Source organism: Leucoraja erinacea, chromosome 34, assembly GCF_028641065.1.
Source record: "Leucoraja erinacea ecotype New England chromosome 34, Leri_hhj_1, whole genome shotgun sequence".
Classification (NCBI taxonomy): Eukaryota; Metazoa; Chordata; class Chondrichthyes; order Rajiformes; family Rajidae; genus Leucoraja; species Leucoraja erinaceus.
Window position 1 is genome coordinate 14326841 of NC_073410.1, and position 24263 is coordinate 14351103.

Below are 24263 nucleotides of genomic sequence, written 5' to 3' on the forward strand. Positions count from 1 at the left end.
CTACCATGTATTATACAGTATGCTCTGACCAACATATTAAGATAAAATAGAATGAGAGTGAATAGGCAATAACGGTAGATTGTAAAAGCTGCACTGGTTTTGTAGAAAAAGTGATTGACTAAATTAATGCAGGACGCTGGTAAAATTATTATGATGAAGGGAGTGGCACAGACATAGATGAGAAATACAGATTCATACACTCAAATACATTCAAGAACTGTTCAAAAAAAAGTAGCAATGTCATTATGAAAATAGTAATAAGGCAATAAAGTGGGGAATTTAATGACCCACATGCTTGAATTATAATTGGTGTCTGTGGAGTTGCTGCATGCTTTTGCCTTGATCTTTAAGCATTTTGTGCATTTCAGAATGATCTGAAGAGAAAAGAGGTAGTGTGAGAATGGTGAAGCCTCTGGCCAGTTACCCTGATATAAATAGCAGAGAAAACACTGCAGTCTCTCACTGAGTTGTGGTTTTCTTTAGTTCAGTTTAGTGATGCAGCGTGGAGATTGGCCCTTCAGATGCTCGTACACTAGCACTATCCTACAGGTTAGGGACAATTTACAATGAACGCGGGCCTCTGGAGCTGTAAGGCAGCAACTCTACCGCTGCACCAGTATGTTACCCCAATTGGTTAATGGGGCAGTTGAGAAATTGATATGAAGGGACATATTTGTAAAAGGGAAATAGTGTGTGACAAATAGGAGCTTCTTAGGTTGTAACTCAAAGCGTAGTATATAGTTTCCCAGTGAAATGTGGTGCATTTATATATATTTTTAATTTAAAAGGCATTCGGTAAGGCGATACACAAGATTAGGTTTATCGAACTGGTGGTGACATATTTATAAGGTTGAGAGTTAGTTACTACAAAACATTAGGAATAATTGGTCACTTGGATTGATCGTCTGTAAGAAGAAATCTAAGAATTATTGTAATCAATAATTGAGCCTCAACTATTCAGTTCCCGTGAATGGCATGATTGAGTGGGACGGTGAATGTATCCAAGTTTGCTGACCAAATGCAACCAGATATGAAATAAAGTAGAGGAGAACATAGTTGGCCACAAAGGCATATATAATGCTTGTGAATGATCATGAATATAACAGCTGGGATGTAATTTGAAGGATTGTAAAAGTTGTCTACTTTGGAAGAGAAAACAGCTCCACTATCGATTTTTCCGGCAGCTGATGGTCTGGCACTTCCTTTCATCCGGACAAAATTACGAGAGAGTGTGGCGCACATTCTTTCTTCCCGATAAGGTTTACTGCTCTGTTAACTGTTAATTCTTTATTTAAGTTTCAAGCAGTCCATGGTGCTTTAAAGACACTGGACGGGTATAATGAGTGGGTCAGAGATATATTGTTGAATTATTGATCTGGCAACACGGATATTCCGGCGAGGTTCTGGAATCAAGGATGCCGGAAAATCAATGGTCTACTTTGGAGATGCGGTCGTCAGTGGAGCATGAGTTTCTTGGTACACAAATCGTCGAGTGCAGGTTCAGCAAGCCGGGCAAATATCAAAGTGCTGGAGGAACACGCTTGTCAGGCAGCATCAGTGGAGGGAATGTTTTTGGTCGGGATCCTTCACAGACGAATGAGTCGACAGTCTGAATAAGGTTCCCCATCTGAAACGTCATCTGTCCATACCCTCCACAGATGCTGCCTGACCCTCTGTGTTCCTCCAGCAATTTGTTTTTGCTGAAGATTCAAGCATCTGCAGTTACTTGTGTTTCCTTTAATTCAAAGGACTTGGAATACAGTTAAAGAATTCTTATCGCGTTTATGCAGTTGATGCCCCTGGCATGCTGTGTTCAATTTTTGTCTTGTTTGCTAGGAATAGATATGTACATCTTGGAAGGAATAGCCAATATTCTCTCTCAGATGAGATCGATCTACTGTTAGAGATACAGTGTGGAAATAGGGCCTTCAGCCCACCAAGTCCATGCTGACCAACGATCACCCTGACACCAGTTCTATGTTATCCAACTTTCTCATCCATTCCCTGCACACTAGAGGCGAGGAGGCCAATTAACCTATACTTGTTCGTGACCCAGTAACGTCCTTGCTGACATTTGTGGTAGGTGGCAAAGTCACAAGGATAAAGTGCAAGTGAAACAGCCTGATTCTGAATGGGGTGCACCATGACGCTCTCTTATCTTGCCTTTAATATTCTTTTTTTTTAAATACATAGGCATTTCCATAGCACAGCAACATCTCATCTGGAACAACTTGGAACTTGAAGATGAATACTGTTTACAGGACTACAAGTAAGTTGATGTTATTTGTTTAAAAGAAAACACCTTGGGTGTCTTTCTCCAGCTGAACGGTTAATATTTGAAACAATGCCTTTCTTTTATGGATAAAAAATAAGCTTAAAGCACATAGTTGGGTCAAAAGTCAGGATCAGCATAAAGCAATTTTGTCACACATCTGATCCTGTTTCCTCTTCATCTCCATATTGTCAAACATGGTCAACAGATATGGCACAAACTTCCAAGAATGTTGTCTCCTATCAGAATATGACCAGTGTGGACATCTGCATTTTTCCAGATGCTACTTAAGATTTGAAAAAAAAAGAATTGTGTTTATGTGGATTATTCAACAAACCATCGGATCAGCCGTTACAGCTGCAGTGTGGAACAGAAGTCACCATTAGTTTATCACAGTGTGCTTGTCTTCTATTTGCAGTATATCAGAAGGTTGTACTCTTAAACTGGTGCTTGCCATGAGAGGGGGACCTATAAATACCAGAAGGGGTAAGTAAAGAGTGCCAACTTTAATGAAAATGTAATTGTCTTCTCTTTGTTCGTTAACTTGGCTACCACCTTTCTTCAGCAAGCTTGATGAATGATGATGAACACCACCTATGACTATTAATGAAATAGCATTTGTTGATGGGCAGAAACTAGATTTTCTTTTGAGGACCACGTGAGCATTGGTGCTATTAATCAGCTGATGGGATTGGAATCTGTTGATGTAGGGTTGTGGAATCATATGGAAATTGATTCAAACTTCTCTATGTTAGCAGAGTATTGTTCTTGTCACCACAGACTTAGAAACATAGAAACATAGAAATTCGGTGCAGGAGTAGGCCACTCGGCCCTTCGAGCCTGCACCGCCATTCAACATGATCATGGCTGATCATCCAACCCAGTATCCCGTACCTGCCTTCTCTCCATACCCCCTGATCCCCCTAGCCACAAGGGCCACACCCAACTCCCTCCCAAATATAGCCAATGAACTGGCCCCAACCACCCTCCGTGGCAGAGAGTTCCAGAGATTCACCACTTCCTCACCTTCCTCCACCCTGTCTCTTCAGGTTTGTTTGTTATCATTGGTTGTACACTTTATCGGTTCATAAGCTATAGGAGCAGAATTAGGCCATTCGGCCCATCAAGGCTACTCTGCAATTCAATCATAGCTGATCTATCTTTCCCTAACAACCCCATTCTCCTGCCTTCTCCCCATTACCCCTGACACCTGTACTAACCAAGAATTTATCAATCTCCGCCTTAAATATATTCATTGATGGCCACCACAGCCTTCTGTGGTAATGAATTCCACAGATTCACCACCCTCTGACTGGGAAGAAATTGTACACTTGTGCATAGGGATCCGTACTTGAAGTTTTTTGAAGAAATATTTGCTTGCCCTCTTCCCATGCCTTAGAATTCCAATGAATAACTCGTCACCTAATTTCTTTCCCTTGTCATGAACATTCTTGCTAAACTGCCTGCTCCTCTCCTTGTTCACTTCTGGCCTGCCTATAACCCCATCTTACTATGAAATCAGCCAGCATTGAGGGGTCATTTTAAAGCAAAAACCTGCAATTGCTGGAAATCTGAAATGAAAACCGAAAATGCTGGAGCAAGTCGACAGGGCACGCAGCATCTGGCGAGAAACGGTTAACATTTTTTATGATTCATGATTTTTCAACTGAATCAGAAAAGTGAGAGGAGTATGTTTGAAGTAACTAGGAGCGAAAGAGGTGTAGATGGCAGTGTGGGTGAACCTAGTCTGGGTGACAAATGGTGTTGGTGTAATCTTAGAGAGGGTGATGATGCTTGTTAATTATTGTTGATCTGTCTGGAGGAGTGTAAATAAATGGAAATGAATGAGAAACAGTTGTACACGTGAGATATACGATACAGTGTGGCACAGCAGTGGAGTTGCTGCCTCACCGTGCCAGAGACCCGGGTTTGATCCTCCTGTCTGCACGGAGTTTGTGCATTCTCCCTGTGACCACGTGGACTTTCTCCAGGTGCTCCGGTTTCCATCCCAAAGATGGTCGGTTGTAGGTTAACTGGCCGGTAAACTGTCCCTAGTGTGTAGGATAGAACTAGTGTACAGATGATCACTGATTGGCGTGAATTCGGTGGGCTAAAGGCATATTACTGTCTGTCAGGTCAACCAGGAGATTGAAAACCGCCTCGCCACTGAGGAGTACATTTTGTTAAATTACCCCTTGTATTTGCACAAATTCAATTTAGGAAATATTTTCTAGGATTGCATTCCTTGCATAAACCACAGAATCAAGGGAAATGCGTGCACTGGTCACAATTTTATTCAGTGGAGTCCATTTGGCGTGGGACAATTATGCAACAATCTAATTTATTTTTAAGTAATTTTCTTTCTTACTGTAATTCCCGTTGCCATTGCACAACTAGCCCATGTTTTTCTCTCTACAATTAGATGCAACAATCTATTGTGCTCCAATGCTGAGAACTATATTCTGCACTCTCTATCTGTTCCTTTGCTTTGTCTATTGTATTTGAGTGAGGCTAGATTGTTATGTAGTGAGTGAGGCTTGCTTGTTATGTAATGAGTGAGGCTTGATTTGCTTGAATAGTGTGTAAAACCAAGCTTTGCACGGTACCTCGGTACACGTGACAATTCCGAACCTATACCTAAACCTATACCTATACCTCGTAGGTGGCTAAGAAACACAAACGGCTGGCAGGATTAATGTAGCTGTTGTGATCTGGAACTTGAACTTGTGGAATGCAAAGCGATCTGTTTGTATTGTTTTCCACTGGTAATGAATAGTGTTATAAGATACACTTGGTCCATGTTATACTGCCTTGTGAGCCTGTGAAGATTTACTTCCTTTAATCCCTTTCCCCACTTAATAGTGGTTAAGTTACTGTTCTGGCACCCAAGGCCCTGTACTATAATTAAAAATAAATGAATTATAAGCAGATATCAGTAATTATAACGTGGAACACAAAGAGCTGGACCCACCTGGAGATGGGTCCCGACCCGAAACGTCACCAATCCATGTCCTCTGCAGGTGCTGACTTACTCCAGCACTTTGTGCTCCATGCAAGATTCCAGCATCTGCAATTCCTTGCCTTCTCATCAGTTTTTATAACTTTGGAACTACCAGATGGTTGTAACAACCTAACTATTCCACTCATGTTCTATGGGGAGGGATATATGCAAATACACTGTCCTTACCCCTTGTATTTTGTTAAAATATTTCCATTTATGTCCATCCATGTTTTGTAGTTCCAGTGGAAGATCCAACTAGAGATATGGCTGACTACATGGAGACCAGTCGAGATGACATCTGGGATAAGATCCCTTCTAACAAGCAAGTGACCTTTCTAGTATATCGTGAAGGGGACCAGTTAAATTTCTTTCGAGTTGTAGATCGTGGGGATGGCACTTTAACACCACTCTCCGAATCCCTGAGGTGTGTGAAAACTAGTAGACTGTGAAGCTATATTACTGAGTCAAGGAAACATTTAGGAAATATTTCTTGTGTAGATTAAATTTAGAATAACTTTAGTCATTGATTTGCTTTCCATGTGGAAGTGGTTTTGATTACTTTTTTAAGTTCTAGTCATACAGCATGGAAACAGGCCCTTTGGTGCAACTTAATAGACGCTGACCAAGGTACCCCATCTACACTGTTCCACCTGCCTGCTTTTGACCCATATCCCTTTAAACATTTTCTGTCCCTGTATCTGTCCACATGCCTTGAAAATGTGATAGTACCTCCCTCAACTACCTCCTCTGGTAGCTTGCTCCATAAACCCAACACCCTCTGTGTGGAAAAAGTTGCCCCCTTAGGTTCATATTAAATTATGCCCTTTTCAACTTCAACCTATGTCCTCTGGTTCTTGATTCCCCCACTTTGGGTAAAAGATTGTGCATTTACCCTATCTATTCCCCTCATGATTTTATACACCTTGATAAGATTGCCCCTAATCCTCCTGCGTTCCAAGGAATACAGCCCTAGCCTGCCCAACCTCTCCCTATAGCTCAGGCCCTTGAGTCTTGGCAACATCCTCGTAAATCTTCTCTGCCCCTTTCCAAAGAGTGCGATGATTAATACTTAATTTTTTTTAAATTAACAAGCATGATTCTGGAAAGGCATTTTTTCACACTCCTCGTGTTACTAATATGGAATTAGACGCACCCAATGAAGGCCAGCTGTAAACAAGCCTTCACTTTCTACGGTCCAGCCACACTTATTTAATTCTGTGTCACTTGGGGAGAAATTTGAACACAACCTCTGGTTTTCTGATTCAAAACTGTATTGTACTTCAGTAATGTTCTGCATCTTTGTGAAATGACTTGTTTTTTTGTTGGTGACACGGTAGATTTAAATATTTTTTTCTGATTTTAAGTGGAGGCTCAATGTTCAACCTGTACGCTGATGATGAAGATGAGTCTGAGGAGTCTCCATCTGGGCAGCAGATATTAGAAAATTCCATCACTATGAACAAAATGAAACTTCTGAAAGCAAAGATGGAAAATATGAACCTCAGTAAAAAGGTAATTGCAGTGGGAAACTAGTTACCGATTAGATCTCATACAACAGATCTCTACGATAGACACAAAATGCTGCCTAGCCCACTGAGTTAAAACCATGTCCCACGGTACGAGTTTATTCCAAGAGCTCTCCCGAGTTTAAAAAAAATCAAACTCGTGGTAAGCACGGAGAATGAACGTAGCGGGTACGTTGGAGCTCGGGGACGTCTCTTAGCGACTCGTAACGCTAACGGCAGGTACTCGGGAAGACTCGCTAACGGCAGGTAAGCACGGGAAGACTCGTGAAGATTTTTCAACATGTTGAAAAATGTCCACGAGAGCCCCGAGTGCCGACGTGTGGCCATTACCGTAAATCTCCAAGTTCGAATCAGGGCAAACTCGGGAGAACTCTTGGAATGAACTCGTACCGTGGGACAGGGGTTTAACTCAGCGGGACAGGCAGTATGTCCGGATAGAATGAATGAGTGATGTTTCGGGTCGATACCCTTCTTCAGACAGTTCCTTCCTACATCAATAGATCTCCTTCATTGCTGCTTCCTTTACTTAATTAACAAGACCTGGGGTAAAGTCAATCATGAATCATCCTTCAGCATATTGGAGTTTGAATGATCAATTTTATTTTAGGTTAATTTGATTGTAATGACAATAAATGGTAAAATTAGCAAGAGTAGCATCTGAGAAAAAGCATTGAGCATAAATGTAGAGAGTCATTAAAGAGTGAAGAGGGTGTGCTTTGAAAAGATTAAAGGCTAACAGGAAATTTAAATTACAAGAGGAAATTGTGCCATATAAAATGAGGAAATAACAATTTATTTGTGAAAACTGAGTGCAACAAATGTGGAGACTAGTTATATTGGACTAGGAATTAAATGAAATGTAATGTCTGAAGTGGTAATGCCCTACTTGATCATCGTCTGGATGTCTAAGCAATGGTTTTAGAGGTTGGACTCAAATTTATTTTGTCAAGCTTGGATTTGTCCGTGCTAAACATTCAAAGTGCTCTTTCAGCTGGGAGGTTAGACAAGCTACCAGGAATGTTTTGTATCTTTTCTCATGTTAGGTTTGGGGGCATTGAAAACAATTGCTGCTCTAAATAAGCCCAGCTAACCCAGCAGTGAAGTGTGGTGTGTGGGAAGGGAACTGCGGATGCTGGTTTATACCATCGAAACTTAGAGAATAGGTGCAGGAGTTGGCCAGCGGAGCAGAGCGACTGAAAACATTTGTTAAAATCCCACAGGTATTCATCTGGTATTGACAAAGAAATCAACAGTCGCGTGTTCCTGTTCATCTCTTTGCACAGTCTTTATTTTGCAATCTGTTGCTGTATTATTGTTTTGACTAAATTATTTTTTGAGCCGTGGCTAACATCCTCAAATTCCCATGGGAGGCAAAGCAGTTCCTTTAAACAGCTGGAGAACAGCTTTCAACGTTTTACTCAATGGGTTTTTGGACTTTTTTTTCCCACTGATGGCAAAATCCAATGAGTGATTCATAAATTCATGAGTTATAGGAGAAGAATTAGGCCATTTAGCCCATCAAGTCTACTCTGCCCTTTAATTACAGCTGATCCATCTTCCCTCTAAACCTCATTCTCCTGCCTTCTCCCCATTACCCCTGACACCCTCACTGATCAAGTATCTATCTATCTATCTCTGCCTTAAAAATGCCAATTGACAGCCTCCACAGCTGTCTATGGCAATGAATTCCACACCTTCACCACCCTCTGACTTGAATCAAGAACAGAATTTTAAGAATATTTTTACTGGAGATTATAGTTGTATTACATTTCATTTCTACTTGTTAAATTGTCCCTTCTTTTAAACTTGAGGAAAATGTGTTCCTGAGTGATATTCTTTCATTTGTATTTTGTTTTGTTTTTGCAAAAGCCCAAGAAGATTGCCAAGGTGAAACCGAGGCCCCCCATGGCACCGAGACCAACGAGCAGTTCGGTCACTGCGGCTCGTCATCGCCTTTTCCGAGTGCTCCCTCACAACGGGCCGTCTCTCAATCACACACTGTATCTACCTCCTGTGGACCAGCACCCAGCTTTCTCCTACCACAACGTGCTGAGTCCCAACTTTGCCTCCGGCATCAGCCTGGCCCCGTCGACGTCGTCCAGCGGCTTCCTGCTGAAGGACGACGAAACGGCCGACTTGACTCCTCTGCTCCAGAGCGCGATCCCTTCGCCCGGCAGGATCCTGCAGGAAGAGTTGAAGAGCCCGCGGCAACAGAAGATGCTTCCGTCGCTCGCTTCTCAAGACTACCGGAACGCTCCGACTATTTGTACCGACTTTGTAACTGGCTGCGCGGCAGGTGGCTCGGGGGTCAAGTGCCCAGATGCCGAAGTGAGTCTTTCGGAAGATAAAAGAGTAGCTGATGATTCTGCAAAGGAACTTGCCTTGTCCATCGATGCTGATCGTGCTGAAGAGGCGAAGCTATTGAGTGAAATTGGACTTAAAACTTTGTCGAATGAACACATCAAGGAAGAGTCCCAGCCGCCAGAAAAGGATATTGTGGAACCAAATATTATTAGACCAGTTTTTCCAAATCCACTGGGATGTGTTCCCATGGAATCTGGGAAATCAAGTTTCGCTGATTTACTTCCAAAGGATAAAGTAATCCAACCCACTCGATATCCTGCAGCAATCTCTCATAACTCCTTGATTACTCTTGCACCCCAAAGACCCCCAAAGACCTTTGACGTAAATAGCCTAACGTCTCCGACGTCACCACAGCTCCTCCACTCGCTTCAGGATAGCGATGGTTTTCCTGGCTTCTCACTGTCGAAGGGAAGCAGGTTCCGAGGGCTCAAACTAGATTCCCCTGGGAAGAAAACGGAAGTGGTTTCTCCGACGGAGATGAGCGAGATGGCAAACAAAGCAACGACGGAGACGTTGGACTCTGCAAAAAATGTCGGCACATTTGCTTCGCTGGCTCGAAGCACTTCCAGGGACAATATGCAAAGTAACTGTGGGACAAGCCGGCAGTGGACGTCTGGTATTGCACTACCTGCTAGCATTCAGAATTTTCATGAAGAGATTTTTGGAGGCATTGCATCACCAGATCGAGTTTCAAATGCATTTGTTGTAAGTGAATTCTACTTTTGTTTTGAAATTAGTTGTACTCTATGTAACTATTTTACTGCTTTACATTGACTTCCAGGATGGTGCCCAACCCCATGTCGACTATGTCCGTGCTAGCCGCAGAAGCAAATCTACAATTACATATTTCAACCACTCCATTTTTTAAAATCTACACTGTTAATGGCTCGATTGTAATGTGTTGTCTTACCGCCGGCTGGTTAGCACGCAACAAAAGCTTTTCACTGTACCTCGGTACACGTGACAATAAACTAAACTGAATAATACACCTCAGGTCTGCTCCTAACTTCGCACATCAACATTTCCATACGGCAGTTACATCGACATAAAACGACAACTCCTGCAGTGCCAAATCCCGGCTGCGTTAAGTCAATCGAAATAGACTTCCATGCTTTTTAGCGATTTAATCAGGCGAGTTTGCAGGGTCTTTCAAATTGATTTGTGCGATCCTCTGCACAAAGTGCACCACGTATAGACTTTTTCGCTGACTGGTTAGCGTGCAACACGAAGCTTCTCACTAGATGGGCACAAAATGCCGGAGTAACTCAGCGGGTCAGGCAGCATCTCTGGAGAAAAGGAGAATGTGACGTTTCGGGTCGATACCCTTCCGTCACCAATCCCTGAAGGGTTTCAACCTGAAACACCACCTATTCCCTTTCTCCAGAGATGCTGCCTGACCTGCTGAGTTACTCCAGCATTTAGTGCCCATCTTCGGTGTGAACCAGTATCTGCAGTTCCTTCCTACACAGCTTTTCACTGCACCTTGGTGCACGTGGCAATAAGAAACTAAACTAAAGACCCAGTGCCGGATATTTGTCCTTCTATCACCAGTATATCCACATTATTCACATCATCATCTTCTGATGTTATAATAACAAAATGTTGTCTAGCAAGTATAACTTGTAATTCTGCTTTGCTAGAATAAATCCTTTCCCGAGAATGTAAAACCCCTGTCCCACGGTACGAGTTCATTCCAAGAGCTCTCCCGAGTTTGCCCTGATTCGAACTCGGAGATTTACGGTAATGGCCACACGTCGGTACTCGGGGCTCTCGTGGACATTTTTCAACATGTTGAAAAATCTTCACGAGTCTTTCCGTGCTTACCTGCCGTTAGCGAGTCTTCCCGAGTACCTGCCGTTAGCTTTACGAGCCGCTAAGAGACATCCCCGAGCTCCGATGTACCCGCTACGTTCATTCTCCGTGCTTCCCACGAGTTTGATTTTTTTTTAACTCGGGAGAGCTCTTGGAATGAACTCGTACCATGGGACAGGGCTATAATTCTACCAATTTCTTCAAATTTGTGCGACCTGGTTCTTGGCCATTTCATGGAAATATAATTATATTGTGTATTCTATCTGAGCCCCACATGTTAATGCAATCTTGCAACTGTTGCAGTTGATACGATCTTGATCACACATCATTTTCCGTTTCTGTTAATCTTGCGAAGCTTCCAGTGCAATCATTGTCTTTCCTGCAACGTGGTGGCTGGAACAGATTAAAGTATTGATGCTCTGGCTTGACTAGTGTGCGATATAGTTCTGGCCTGCACCCACATCCCAGCTCCTACAGTCCCTGAAATTAGACCAGTGCAATATAACCTTTAAACCATTTGCCTTGGCCTGCTGCACCTGAGGACACACAATCCAGGTGAGACCAAGCGCAGGCTTGGAGATCGCTTCGCCGATCACCTCCACTCGGTTCGCAATAACCAACCTGATCTCCCTGTGGCTCAGCACTTCAACTCCCCCTCTCATTCCAAATCTGACTTTTCTGTCCTGGGCCTCCTCCATGGCCAGAGTGAGGACCACCGTAAATTGGAGGAACAGCACCTCGTATTTCGCTTGGGCAGTTTGCACCCCAGTGGTATGAACATTGACTTCTCCAATTTCAGGTAGTCCCTACTTTCTCCTCCCCTTCTCAGCTCTCCCTCAGCCCAATGGCTCCACCTGTTCCTTTCTTCTTCCAGCCTCACCCTCACATCAGTCCGAAGAAGGGTTTCGAGCCAAAACGTTGCCTATTTCCTTTGCTCCATAGATGCTGCCTCACCCGCTGAGTTTCTCCAGCATTTTTGTCTACCTTTGATTTTCTAGCATCTGCAGTTCCTTCTTAGATATACAATCCAGAGTGGCTTCTCTCTGCTACACTTCTGAATATCCTGCTATTTTGTTTCATTTAGTTTGCATTAGGAATACAGCATGAAAGGCAGGCCCTTCAGCCCTGTGATCCCCGCTACACCAGTACACACTAAGGACAATTTACAGAAGCCAATTAACCTACAAACCTGTACATCTTTGGAATGTGGGAGGAAAGCCGAACACCCGGAGAAAACAAATGCAGTTACTGGGAGAACGTACAAACTCCTTACAGACAGCGCCTGCAGTCAGGAACGAACCCGGGTCTCTGGCGCTGTTGTTCCTTTTGTTCTACTTCCTCAATTGAATTACTGTACACTTCTCCATTTTCTATTTATAAGTTTTCTGCCCGACTGATCAGAACATCGATATCTTCCTGTCGTGTAATACTTTCTTCCTCACTGTACACCATTGCGGCCAGTTTTTGTTGGCAATCTCCCTACAATTGGCGCTGAGCTATTAACACACATCACATGTAACGAGGCGGAAGGTACTGAGCATGGTTGGACACAACCAGTGGCAATCTTGTGGACACACGGACTCCCATTGACCTTTATTAAAGACTGAAAATGCTCTAAATGCCCAGTAGTCATGCAACAAGCTGAGGATGCGGTCTCATGAGTGTTGCAGCATTTTTGGTCTTAGTGTATTTAATTATTGTCACATGTACCAAGTGGAAAGCTTTTGTTTGCATGCTATCCAGTCAAAGTAAAGACTATAATACAATCAAGACGTGCAAGGTTAACGATCAAGGATCATGGATTAAGGGTACAACATTTAGTGCAATGATATAACATTAAAGTCCAAAGGTGGCTGGTGGTGCCTGGTTTCTGTTGCTCCACCATTAACTCTGCAAAAGCTGCCCTAGACTTCTCCGTGAACTTCAAGAAATGCCCGCAGTTTCACTGTTTAAAGTAAATTTAAACTTGCTGCAAAGTTTAGATTGGGTACCCAATGATGTGTGACCAGATTTCTGTTCCTGAAATGGCCCTCAACAACTGCTTCTCAGAAACGATCATATTCAACGTTCCGAAGGTAGACAAAAGTGCTGGAGAAACTCAGCGGGTCGAGACCCGAAACGTCACCTATTCCTTCGCTCCATAGATGCTGCCTCACCCACTGAGTTTCTCCAGCACTTTTGTCTACCTTTGATTTTTCCAACATCTGCAGTTCTTTCTTTAATATTAAACGTTCCTGCAGTTGTTGGATATTATAGTCACCAAGAGACAGACCCCCTCAGCCCACCTGAATCGCCTGTCAACCCTAATTCAGCCGACTGAATCACCTGTCAACCCTAATCCCATTTACCTTAATCAAATCTGTATCTTTCTGTGCCTTGCCTGTTCAGGCGTCTGTCTAACTGCTTTTTAAACATAATAATTGTATCTGATTGCACTACCATCTATAGCTGAGTGTACTTCTGCTTTAAATCTCCTTCCTCTTACCCTGAAACGATGCCCCTTTGTTTTTGATTGTGATAGATTCATGGAGTCATAGACTCGTACAGCGTGGACACAGGCCATTCAGCCCAACTTGTCCATGCCGACCAACATGCCCCATCTACACTAGTCCTACCTGCCTGCATTTGGCCCTTATTCCTCTAAGCCTATCCTATCCATGTACCTGTCCAAATGTTTTTAAAGCCCCAACCATCTCCTCTGGCAGCGTGTACCATATCTACCAATTTTTGTGTAAAAAATAAAGTTGCCGCTCGGGTTCCTATTAAATCTTCCCCCGTCACCTTAAAGAGAGATTCTGGCTATTGCCTCCAACTATGCCTCTTATAATTTGATACACCCCCTATTAAATCCGTTCTCTGCCTCTTTCACTCCAGTGGAAATAAGCCCAGCTTATCCAGTCACTGCTGATAACAAAAGTGTTCCAATCCAGGCAATATCCTGATGAAGATGTACTGGAGGAACTCAGCAGCATCTCTGGGGGAAAAAGGATGGGTGACGTTTTGGGTTGGAACCCTTCTTCAGAAGGGTCTGAATAAGGGTTCCGACCTGAAACGTCACCCATCCTTTTTCTCCCAGAGATGTTGTCCCGCACGCTGAGTAACTCCAGCAACGTGTCAACTTCAGCATAAACCAGCATCCGCAGTTCCTTCTTAATAGCCCTGTCCCACATGTGTTGGTTCATTCCAAGAGCTCTCTCGAGTTTGCCCAGATTCGAACTCGGAGATTTACGGTAATGGCCACTCATTGGTACTCGGGGCTCTCGTGGACATTTTTCAACATGTTGAAAAATCTTTACGAGTCTTCCCGTGCTTACCTGCCGTTAGCGAGTCTTCCCGGGTACTTGCCTTTAGCGTTACGAACTGCTAAGAGACGTCCCCGAGCTCCGACGTACCCGCTGCGTTCATTCTCCATGATTACCACGAGTTTGATTTTTTTTAAACTCGGGAGACCACTTGAATGAACTCGTACAGTGGGACAGGGCTTGAAACATTCTGGTGAATCTCCCTTGCATACTCTCTGGAACAATCGCATCCGTCCAGTAGTATTGTGACAAAAGCTGCACACAATACTCCAAACATGGTCGATCCATTGTTTTGTAAAGTCACCGTATGATGCCCCAACTTTTATATTCTCTGTAGGAAAGAATTGCAGATGCTGGTTTAAATCCAAAGTAGACACAAAATGCTGGGGTAACTCAGCGGGACAGGCAGCATCTCGGGAGAGAAGGAATGGGTGACGTTTCGGGTCAAGACCCTTCTTCAGACTGATATTCTCTGCCTGACTTGTGAAGGGAAATGTACCATATTACCACCTCCACCATTCGTTCCACCTGTCTTGCCACTTCTGGGCAACTGTGACCATGACCATGAAGGCCCCTATTCACCAACAGTTCTTAGAACAATACAACACATCTCACTGTACATGTCCTACCAATATGAATACACTAGATTCTTCTACCAGTGCTCCGTCCAATGTTCCATCTCTTCTCTATCATGTGGAGCCTCAGACATCATGGAGTCATAGAGTGATACATTGTGGAAACAGGCCCATCTGCCCAACGTGCCCACACCGGCCAACAATGTCCCAGCTACACTCGTCCCACTTGCCTGCGCTTGGTCCTATCCCTCCAAACCTGCCCTATCCATGTACCTGTCTAACTGTTTCTTAAACAATTGGATAGTCCCAGTCTCAACCAATCTGTAGTCATTGTCAAAGCATCCTTCCTCATCACATGACTAGTTTCATTTCCTCAGATAAGGTTGAATTCAGCTCTATGTCAAGTGGAATTATCTGACAATATGTTAACTTTTTGAACATTATTTCCCGTCGTTTTTTTCCCTTTGATATATACATCTAATTTCCTATTTTTGCTATCAAATGTTATTCTTAATTAGCTCTTATTTCCTCCTCGTCGTTGCTCTGTTTCTTTTCCTGTACTTTAATGAAGGCAAAGAAACCATCGTCCTGCATTGATTAAGGTCCCCGTTGTCATTCTCGTGCTGTTATCTCCATACACTTCCATTCATTTGCAATAACTAGTTTTTTAGAGTTGAGGAGTGAGATAAATAAGTTGTGAGCGTACATCTTGATTTAATTATACAGGCTGGTTCCTCTAAAAATAATCACTTTTTACAACATTCAACTCTCCTAGACTATGGGAGAGTCTAGGACCAGAGACCACAGCCTCAGAATAAAAGGACGTATCTTTAGAAAGGAGAACAGGAGGAATTTCTTTAGCCAGAGGGTGGTGAATCTGTGGAATTCATTGCCACAGATGGCTATGGAGGCCAAGCCAATGGATATATTTCAGGCTGAGATTGACAGATTCTTGTCTGGGGTTATGGGGAGAAGGCATGAGAATGGGGTTGAGAGGGAAAGATAGATCAGCCATGATTGAATGGTGGAGTAGACTTGGTGGGCCGGATGGCCTTGTTTTGCTTCCAGAAATTATGAACATTTCTACTCTATGGCCATATTTATCTTTGGGAGAATTTTCTAAAGTTATGACAGCATTGTTTTAGTATAGAAAGCACGCTAAAAAAGGACAAGGCACTGATTAAATAATGACCATGTTTAACTGTTTCACCCTGGTTAAGATTCCAGCATATATCGGGTACAATATTGCTCTTATATTTCCTTTCCAGTCTCCGCTTGGATTTTGTGCAACAGGCAGACCGACAACACTAGGAAGGCGAATAGGTAAGCCTGTAATAAGCTGATGTGACTTTGATTTCTCCATGAGTAGTTGTTATTCTCTCATCATCTTTATAAACTGTTTAGCTGTTGTGAGCCTCAACCCTCCAGCCAAACCTTATTACAAAGTTAATTTCAATGTTTTAGTTCTCCTTTAAATCAGCTGGCACTACTGCAGCATAACATATTTTGACTGATATTGGCATTTGAATCATCTTATGTGCATTTGACGATAGAGATAATAAGAGTGAATTGTGCATTTAATTTTTCTTTATACTGAATTTCCAGTCTTATCTATGAGAATTGTCTTAGTTGAAAGGTATACTAGAGACAGTTGAAAGATAAATTAATTCTGTTCTCGGTATCCAGGCTAATTACTCACCAAACCCTTTCAATAAGGTTATGGGGGAAAAAACTGCTCATGAGTCACATACATAGTGGCACAGCTGTGCTATCTGTAAGGAGTTTGCACGTTCTCCCGCTGACCGCATGACTTTTCTCCGGGTGCTTTAGTTACCTCCCACATTCCAAAGGCGTACGGGTTTGTAGGTTAATTGGCTTCTGTAAATTATCCTTAGTAAGTAGGATGATCGCTGGTCGGTGCGGACTCGGTGAGCCGAAGGGTCTGTTTCCACACTGTATCTCTAAATGATATCATTTAGCTCATTCTGGTCATTTCACCAATAGCCATCTACCAAAGCTAAGTTATACAGATTTCTATAGGAGCTTGTATTATATAAATACTTGCTAAGGACTGAGGCAAGATAAATATGTTTAATGTAGTAGTCTAAAAAAGCAGAATTATAATGTAATGTCGACTCAAACACACATCACGATACAACACATATTTATTAAATCTACATACAGCAAGGATCTGCAGTCATCACATCTCCGAGCTGCTATTCATTCTAACTAGCGCAAGCAAGCTCTTGATAATATGAAGTGCATACCAGGCAGAGTTACTACTAACAAACACTATAATTGGCTAGTATGGGGTCACAGCTTAAGGATAAAGGGGAAATCCTTTAAAACCGAGATGAGAAGAACTTTTTTCACACGGAGAGTTGTGAATCTCTGGAACTCTCTGCACAGAGGGTAGTTGAGGCCAGTTCATTCTTAAGAGGGAGTTAGATGTGGCCCTTGTGGCTAAGGGGATCAGGGGGTATGGAGAGAAGGCAGGTACTACTACTGAGTTGGATGATCAGCCATGATCATATGAATGGCGGTGCAGGCTCTATGGCCTACTCCTGCACCTAATTTCTAATGAAATAGCCAATCTACAAAAGGTTTTTACCATCAGTGGTCACCTTGATTTCAAATTCACTATGGATCAGGCAATACCCATTACTTTTTTGCAGCCTCCTTCATTCATGAGCATTCGAATTTCTATGCTCACGAATGATGCAACCAACCAGTACGCTCTCTACCCTACACCTGCAGGAGTTGGACAGTGTATTCGTTAACATGCCAAATTTTCTCAAAGCTCTGGGGTAATTACAAAGAAAGTTCACCAATGCCTCTACTTCCTCGATGTGTTGGGGTACTGGACTCAATGTGTGATCACCTTATTTCCAGAAAGAACAACCTGCTTCAATCTATTCAATTCAATAGACTGCAGTTTGTGTAATATGAATAAATGGAATTTGTTCCTTTCATAGACTACTTTATATCCAGTGACATTCCACCATTAAGAGTGAATAAAAGCAGGTGTTTCACGAAAATGAGTTTAGTTTAGAGATACAGCCTATAAATAGGCCCTTTGGCCCATCAATCCTCACAGGCTAACACCATCCTACACACTAGGGACAATTTACAGTGTAGGAAAGAACTGCAGATGCTGGTTTAAATCGAAGGTAGACACAAAAAGCTGGAGTAACTCAGCGGGACAGGCAGCATCTCTGGAGAGAAGGAATGGGTGACATTTCAGGTCTGAAGAAGGGTCGAGACCCGAAACGTCACCCATTCCCTCTCTCCGGAGATGCTGCCTATCCCGCTGAGTTACTCCGGCTTTTTGTGTCTACCAGGGACAATTTCTAGTTTTACCAAAGCCAATTAAACTACAAACCTGTACGTCTTTGGAGTGTGGGAGAAAACCGGAGCACCCATATAAAACAGCACCCATAGTCAGAATCGAACATGGGTCTAGCACTGTTGGTAGCAACTTGGTGCCACCCACCGCCCTAAGTATGGTTGCTTGTCTTGCCTGCTTGATGGAAATTATTTTCAGCTACTCCCTGAAACCCAACTCAAACCAGAAACAAAACTCCATGCCTTCATTTCCCACCCCATGTGCTTATTTAACTTAGAAACATAGAAATTAGGTGCAGGAGTAGGCCATTCGGCCCTTCGAGCCTGCACCGCCATTCAATATGATCATGGCTGATCATCCAACTCAGTATCCCGTACCTGTCTTCTCTCCATACCCTCTGATCCCCTTAGCCACAAGGGCCACATCTAACTCCCTCTTAAATATAGTCAATGAACTAGCCTCGATTACCCTCTGCGGCAGAGAACAAGGATTTCCCCCTTATCCTTAAGCTGTGACCCCTTGTCCTTTCCCATCGGGAGCAATCTTCCCCACTGTCCCCTTAAGAATTTTGCTTCCTATTAAGTATTCTAGAGAGTATAAACCAAGTCTATCCAGTCTTTCTTGTTCCAGACATTTTCAAAAATATCCCTCTATGGCAATAATGTCCATTTAGAGACCAAAAACGATATCCAGGTGTGGTCTCACCAAGACCCTGTGGTCCCCCTCCTATCTTTTGGTACAACAGGTATGTCCTTCCTTTCAATGACTGGTGTACTGCACTGCATCTCCACTTTTCCTTTCCCACCGTTCAGTAATGGCCAACCTGCACATCTTTTCCCACCGTCCACCCGAAAAAAAGCAAAAAATGCCAAGCACTGCTTTCTTTGTGGGAAGAAAACTGGATTGGCAACCAGCTATGAGTGCAGGTGAGTGGCAATTACCTGATGGTTAAACGGTGAATAGATGTGGCTTTCTGCTAAATCGGTGGAAGGAGAATGCTTTTCTAAATTGGAATCTTAGAATTTGTTCCGCTCCCATCTTGAACAGTTAGAGTCAAGATTTCCCACTGGTAGCACTTCGATCATATGTAAATAATTAAAAATAAAAAGGGAACAACGGGCCAGCGAAAACAAGACCAGATTTACATTTTAGACCTGTACCGTTGGAGATTATTTTACCCGTCCTCATTGCACCTAGACATTCCCAGCACCTTTACAGTTTACAGATTAGAAGTTATCATTTTCCTTCAATCCAACCAAATGTCTTCCCTTAACAATAATGAGTACAGTGGATATTGATATTTCATGTTGCTTTCTTTTACTTAAATTAATATTTGGTATCTTAGAAATATTGGGATTTTGCTTCATGCATTTGAAGTTTGGGGCTTTACAAGACGTTGTTTCAATCTATTTAAGATAGACAATAGGTGCAGGAGTAGGCCATTTGGCCCTTCGAGCCATTCAATGTGATCATGGCTGATCACCAAAGATGTTGGACTAAATCCTCTGGGGAGAGACAAAGTTCCCAGTGGTACTTGTTTCATTAGTTATAGGAACAGAATGAGGCCATTCGGCCCAAGTCTACTCCACCATTCAATCATGGCTGATCTATCTTTCCATCTCAACCCCATTCTCCTGCCTTCTCCCCTGTTTATTAGTTATAATTTTAAATTGATGCAATGGGAACACAGGTTTTTTGGGTAATTTGCCTTTGAGGATTTGTGGTCTCGGTTCTGTTTCCAGTGATGTAGAGGGATTTACGTTATTGAATAGTTTAGATCTTGATAATGTTTACTGTCAAATCACTGTCTTCCAAATATTTTTTTAATTGTCTTTTTATGAAGTGAATGATAAGAGGAATATCATGGATATATGCCAGATACAATGTGGTCTTGCAGCAAAGGGCAATAATCATCATACATCTAATGCCACTTTCAAAACGTTATTAGATTTTATTTTGTACATAGATAAGCGTTTTAACTCATTACATCTTAAACCAAGAACTAAGCAAGTAATACCTTGTTAATATTTGGTTATTTTGTGCACATTTATTAAAAATCCCTTCTAATTTATCCTGGCCATTGTGTACTGTGGACACGCTTTTTACTTTGAGTACAAAATTGAGATGCTATTTGAAGTTTGAGTGCAGTGTTAACAGTAATAAGTATGGTGGCGCAGCAGTAGAGTTGCTGCCTTACAGCACCAGGGACCCAGGTTCAATCTTAACTGCAGGTGCTGTCTGTATGGAGTTTGTACGTTCTCCCCGTGACCATGTGTGTTTTCTCCGAGATCTTCGGTTTCCTCCCACACTCCAAAGACATACGGGTTTTTAGGTTAATTGCCTTGGTATAAATGTAAATTGTCCCTAGTGTGTAGGATAGCTTTAATGTGTGGAGATCGCTGGTCGGCGGTGGACTCGGTGGGCCTCAAAAAGTAAAAAACGAGAACAATTGTACAAGTCACTTGTGGGATTTTCCTAATTGTTTGCAAGTGAACCAAACATTTGTTCAGTAATTGCATAATTCAGGAATATAATGCATTCGGTTTGAAAAAGGTTATTTGTGCACTAAACTGTGTTCCTGAAACTAGGTGTGGGAACAATTTCTGCGCCACTCATCGCTATGCTGAGACTCACGAATGCACGTACGACTACAAGACTGTGGGAAGGAGATACTTGCAAGACACCAACCCTGTTGTTAGCGCACCAAAGCTTCCAAAAATCTGACCGCTGTAGAATTGTGTGCAGCTTGTCAAATCTGTGCGGAAAGAACTACATATTTAACCGTTTTGCATAACTTTTGACGTTTGGTCCGGAAAGACACAAATTTGCCAATCAGAAGCACATAATTGATGCTTGGTATTTATGTATTATGTAAACACTATTGTGGGTTTTTAGTTTGCATAATTCTTTTAGTAAATTGTCATTGTGGGGGAAAAAAACTAAAAATGAAATTTCCTGAAGATTTATGCTGTGAGTGTGGTTTCCAATGAATGCAGATGTTTTGTTAAATTTTGTATGTGGTGCAGACTGCTTCACGAGCAACTCTTGCAAGAATGCACTTTATTAAAAAAAAACCTGTCACTACTGTTTGACTGAAATAAACCCCAAGGGAGAACCCTTTTTTTTTGACAAAAAAGATGGCATGTGCATCAGGTCTTTGTAATATAACATTTTAATTCGTGTCTATTTTAACATTGCAAGTTCTTGTTAAAAGTATATTTATTTCATGGTGAAAAGAATGAGCAACTCCGCTGCTTCTCCAGAGGTTGGCATCACTGACGGCTGGATTCAGTGACAACTGTACTTGGCTCCCCTACTGGGTTGGTTGTGCAATATCTCTACGGATGTTCAAAGCAAAATCTTTTTGAGTTTTATGCACTGTATCAAGATTATTGGCCACCTTACTGCAAACATGTTCTGGGTTAATCCTACGACTTCTGTCTTCACGGCTGATCCTCAGCAATGATCTTCTGCCTAATTCTTTGCTTTGGTTACATATCTCACTTTTTTGGCAAAGTGAGCCTTTTTTTTGTAATCTCCGTTTTTTAAATACAAGACTCTACACACTTCTGGGTTGTTTTTTTTTTTGCAAATAAAAGTTAGTGCTGTTAACAAGATTTGAATAAAAATTGAATAATTTGCAGCTATAATTTTTCTAATGTGCGAACAGCATCTAGCCAATATTAAACTAATTTATATTAAAGCAATGGTATTTTGGCATTTGTACTGTAATGGTATTGTGCGCATTAATTGCTTCATCATCCCTATTTAGAATTGAACACTGCAGAAGAGAGGCACTTGCTTGAGGTGAACAGTCTTAACCTTTCCCCATGAAAGTCAGAACTGATAGTCCGGCTGCAGTACAAGAAGTGGGCAGATCATACGTGATAGGACCAGAATTAGGCCATTTGGTCCATCACGTCTACTCTGCCATTCAATCATATCTGATCTGTCTTTCCCTCTTAACCCCGTTCCCCTGCCTTCTCCTCACCTTGACACCTCTACTAATCAAGAATCTATCTCTGCCTTAAAAATATCTATTGACTTGGCCTCCACAGCCTTCTGTGGCAATGGCTTCCACAGATTCACCACCCTCGGACAAAAGAAATTCCTCATCTCCTTCCTAAAGGAACATCCTTTAATTTTGAGTCTATGACCTCCTCTCCATATCCACTATATCCATCTCCGCTCTATCCAGGCCAGTTAATATATTGTTCATTAAGTTGGAGCATAGAATAGAACAGTATAGTGCTGAAACAGGCCCTTCACCTCACAATGTCTGTGCTGAATGTGATGCCACGTTTAACCAAACTTCCTCTGTCTGCACATGATCGATAATCCCTTCATTCTCCGAGCATCTATCTGCCTTTATGAAAGCCTCTTAAACTTTTAAATAGCATCTGCCTCTGCCTCTGCCATCCCTGGCAGTGCGTTCCTGGCACCTAGCACTCTGTATATTTAAAACAGGCACTTCAGCCCAATGAGTCCACATTGACCAGCGATCACCTGTATCTTGTTCGATCTTACACACTAGGGACAATTTACAGAAGCCAATTCGCCTATAAACCTGCAGGTCTTTAGAATGTGGGAGGAAACTCATGCGGTCACAGGGAGAACATGAAAACTCTATACTGACAGTGCCCTTAGTCAGGATCGAACCCTGGTCTCTGGAGCTGTAAAGCAGCAACTCCACCACTACGCCACTGTATTGTCTTCCACTCCATTGAGGATACTAGACTTTGTCTATGCCCCTGTCCCACTTAGGAATCCTCAAGAGACTTTGCGCCCCACCCAAGGTTTCCGTGCGGTTCCCTGAGGTTTTTGTCAGTCTCCCTACCTGCTTCCATTACCTGCAACCTCCGGGAACCGCACGGAAACCTTGGGTGGGGCACAAAGTCTCCAGAGGTTTCTGTTCAGGTTTCCTAAGTGGGACAGGGGCAAGGAACTGATGTGGTACAGTACCTCACAACCCACCCCTGCTGATGGGCCTTTGTGTAGTTGGGACCTTGCCGGTTGTGGGAATCCAACATGATATCAACCACATGGTCACACACAGATCTACACACAGTGGAGTTTAGGGCAGCCACCATCACTCGGGAGTAGTCATTTCCAAGAAACTGCCAACCATCAGTGAGACCTGGAGACGACTATCTCCAATCAAAGTCCCCAAGTCACGTCAGCAATCAGACCACATTCACCAGTGATCAAGACCTTGTTCAATTAAATATTTAATGGAAGACTTTGTTTCCGAGTGAAACGGTCACCAAGTCTACGCTTGGACTTGTGACGTGCAGGAGGCCACGCCAGGGAACATCAGATGCAGTAGATGAGGTTGGAGGAGGTGCATGTGAACCTGGACTACTCCCTGAAAAATCATTCTGACCTGAGCCGCCTCCAGTGCCAGGTGAAGCCACACACAAGCTGGAGCAACAGTACCTTGGGGAGCTTACGGTGTGAACATCAAATTCCTCAATTATAGTGGGATAACATAGAGTCATATTGTGTCTACCTCAGGTTTGTAGGTTAATTGTCTTTGGTAACATTTGCAAATTACCCCCAGTGTGCAGGACAGTGTTGGTGTACAGGGTGGTCGGTGCTGCTTCAGTGGGCTGAAGGGCCTGTTTCCGTGCTGTGTCTCTCAGAAGTCTAAAGTCTAAAGTGGCTGTGACCGAGGCAGAGGGTAACATCTTGGGCTGCCCAAACTCCTGAGAAAGGCTGTTCTTCCTCCAAAATCTTCCCAGGACTTGTTTCCATCCCTGTGTGTGTGTGTGTGTGCTGTGTCAGGCTTAGCTTGCAGCCCAAACCCCACCGGATCTTGGCTTAGTTTAAAGATACAGCACGGAAACAGGCCCTTCGACCCACCTAGCCCACACCGACCAGCAACTTCCTGTTCACGCTAGTTCAATGTTATCCCACTTTCCCTACACACCAGGGCCAATTACAAACCCGTACGTCTTTGGGATGTGGGAGGAAACCGGAGCACCCGGAGGAAACCCACGCGGTCACAGGAAGAACATGCAAACTCCACACAGGCAGCACCTGAGGTCAGGATCAAACCCGGGTCT

The 24263-nt window shown here is 42.9% G+C and overlaps 1 protein-coding gene across 1 annotated transcript in view; it reads left to right on the forward strand.

The window, feature by feature from the left end:
• The window catches only part of zfand4 (zinc finger, AN1-type domain 4), a 33851-nt gene extending 11950 nt beyond the window's left edge, over positions 1-21901 (forward strand). Inside the window, exons 3-10 of the mRNA XM_055661906.1 lie at positions 2194-2269; positions 2691-2758; positions 5511-5697; positions 6638-6785; positions 8669-9868; positions 16121-16179; positions 19011-19124; positions 20787-21901. Coding sequence (XP_055517881.1) covers positions 2194-2269; positions 2691-2758; positions 5511-5697; positions 6638-6785; positions 8669-9868; positions 16121-16179; positions 19011-19124; positions 20787-20922 — 1988 coding nt within the window. The 3' untranslated portion in view covers positions 20923-21901. The remainder of the gene's footprint in view (positions 1-2193; positions 2270-2690; positions 2759-5510; positions 5698-6637; positions 6786-8668; positions 9869-16120; positions 16180-19010; positions 19125-20786) is intronic.
• Positions 21902-24263: the final 2362 nt, after the last annotated feature.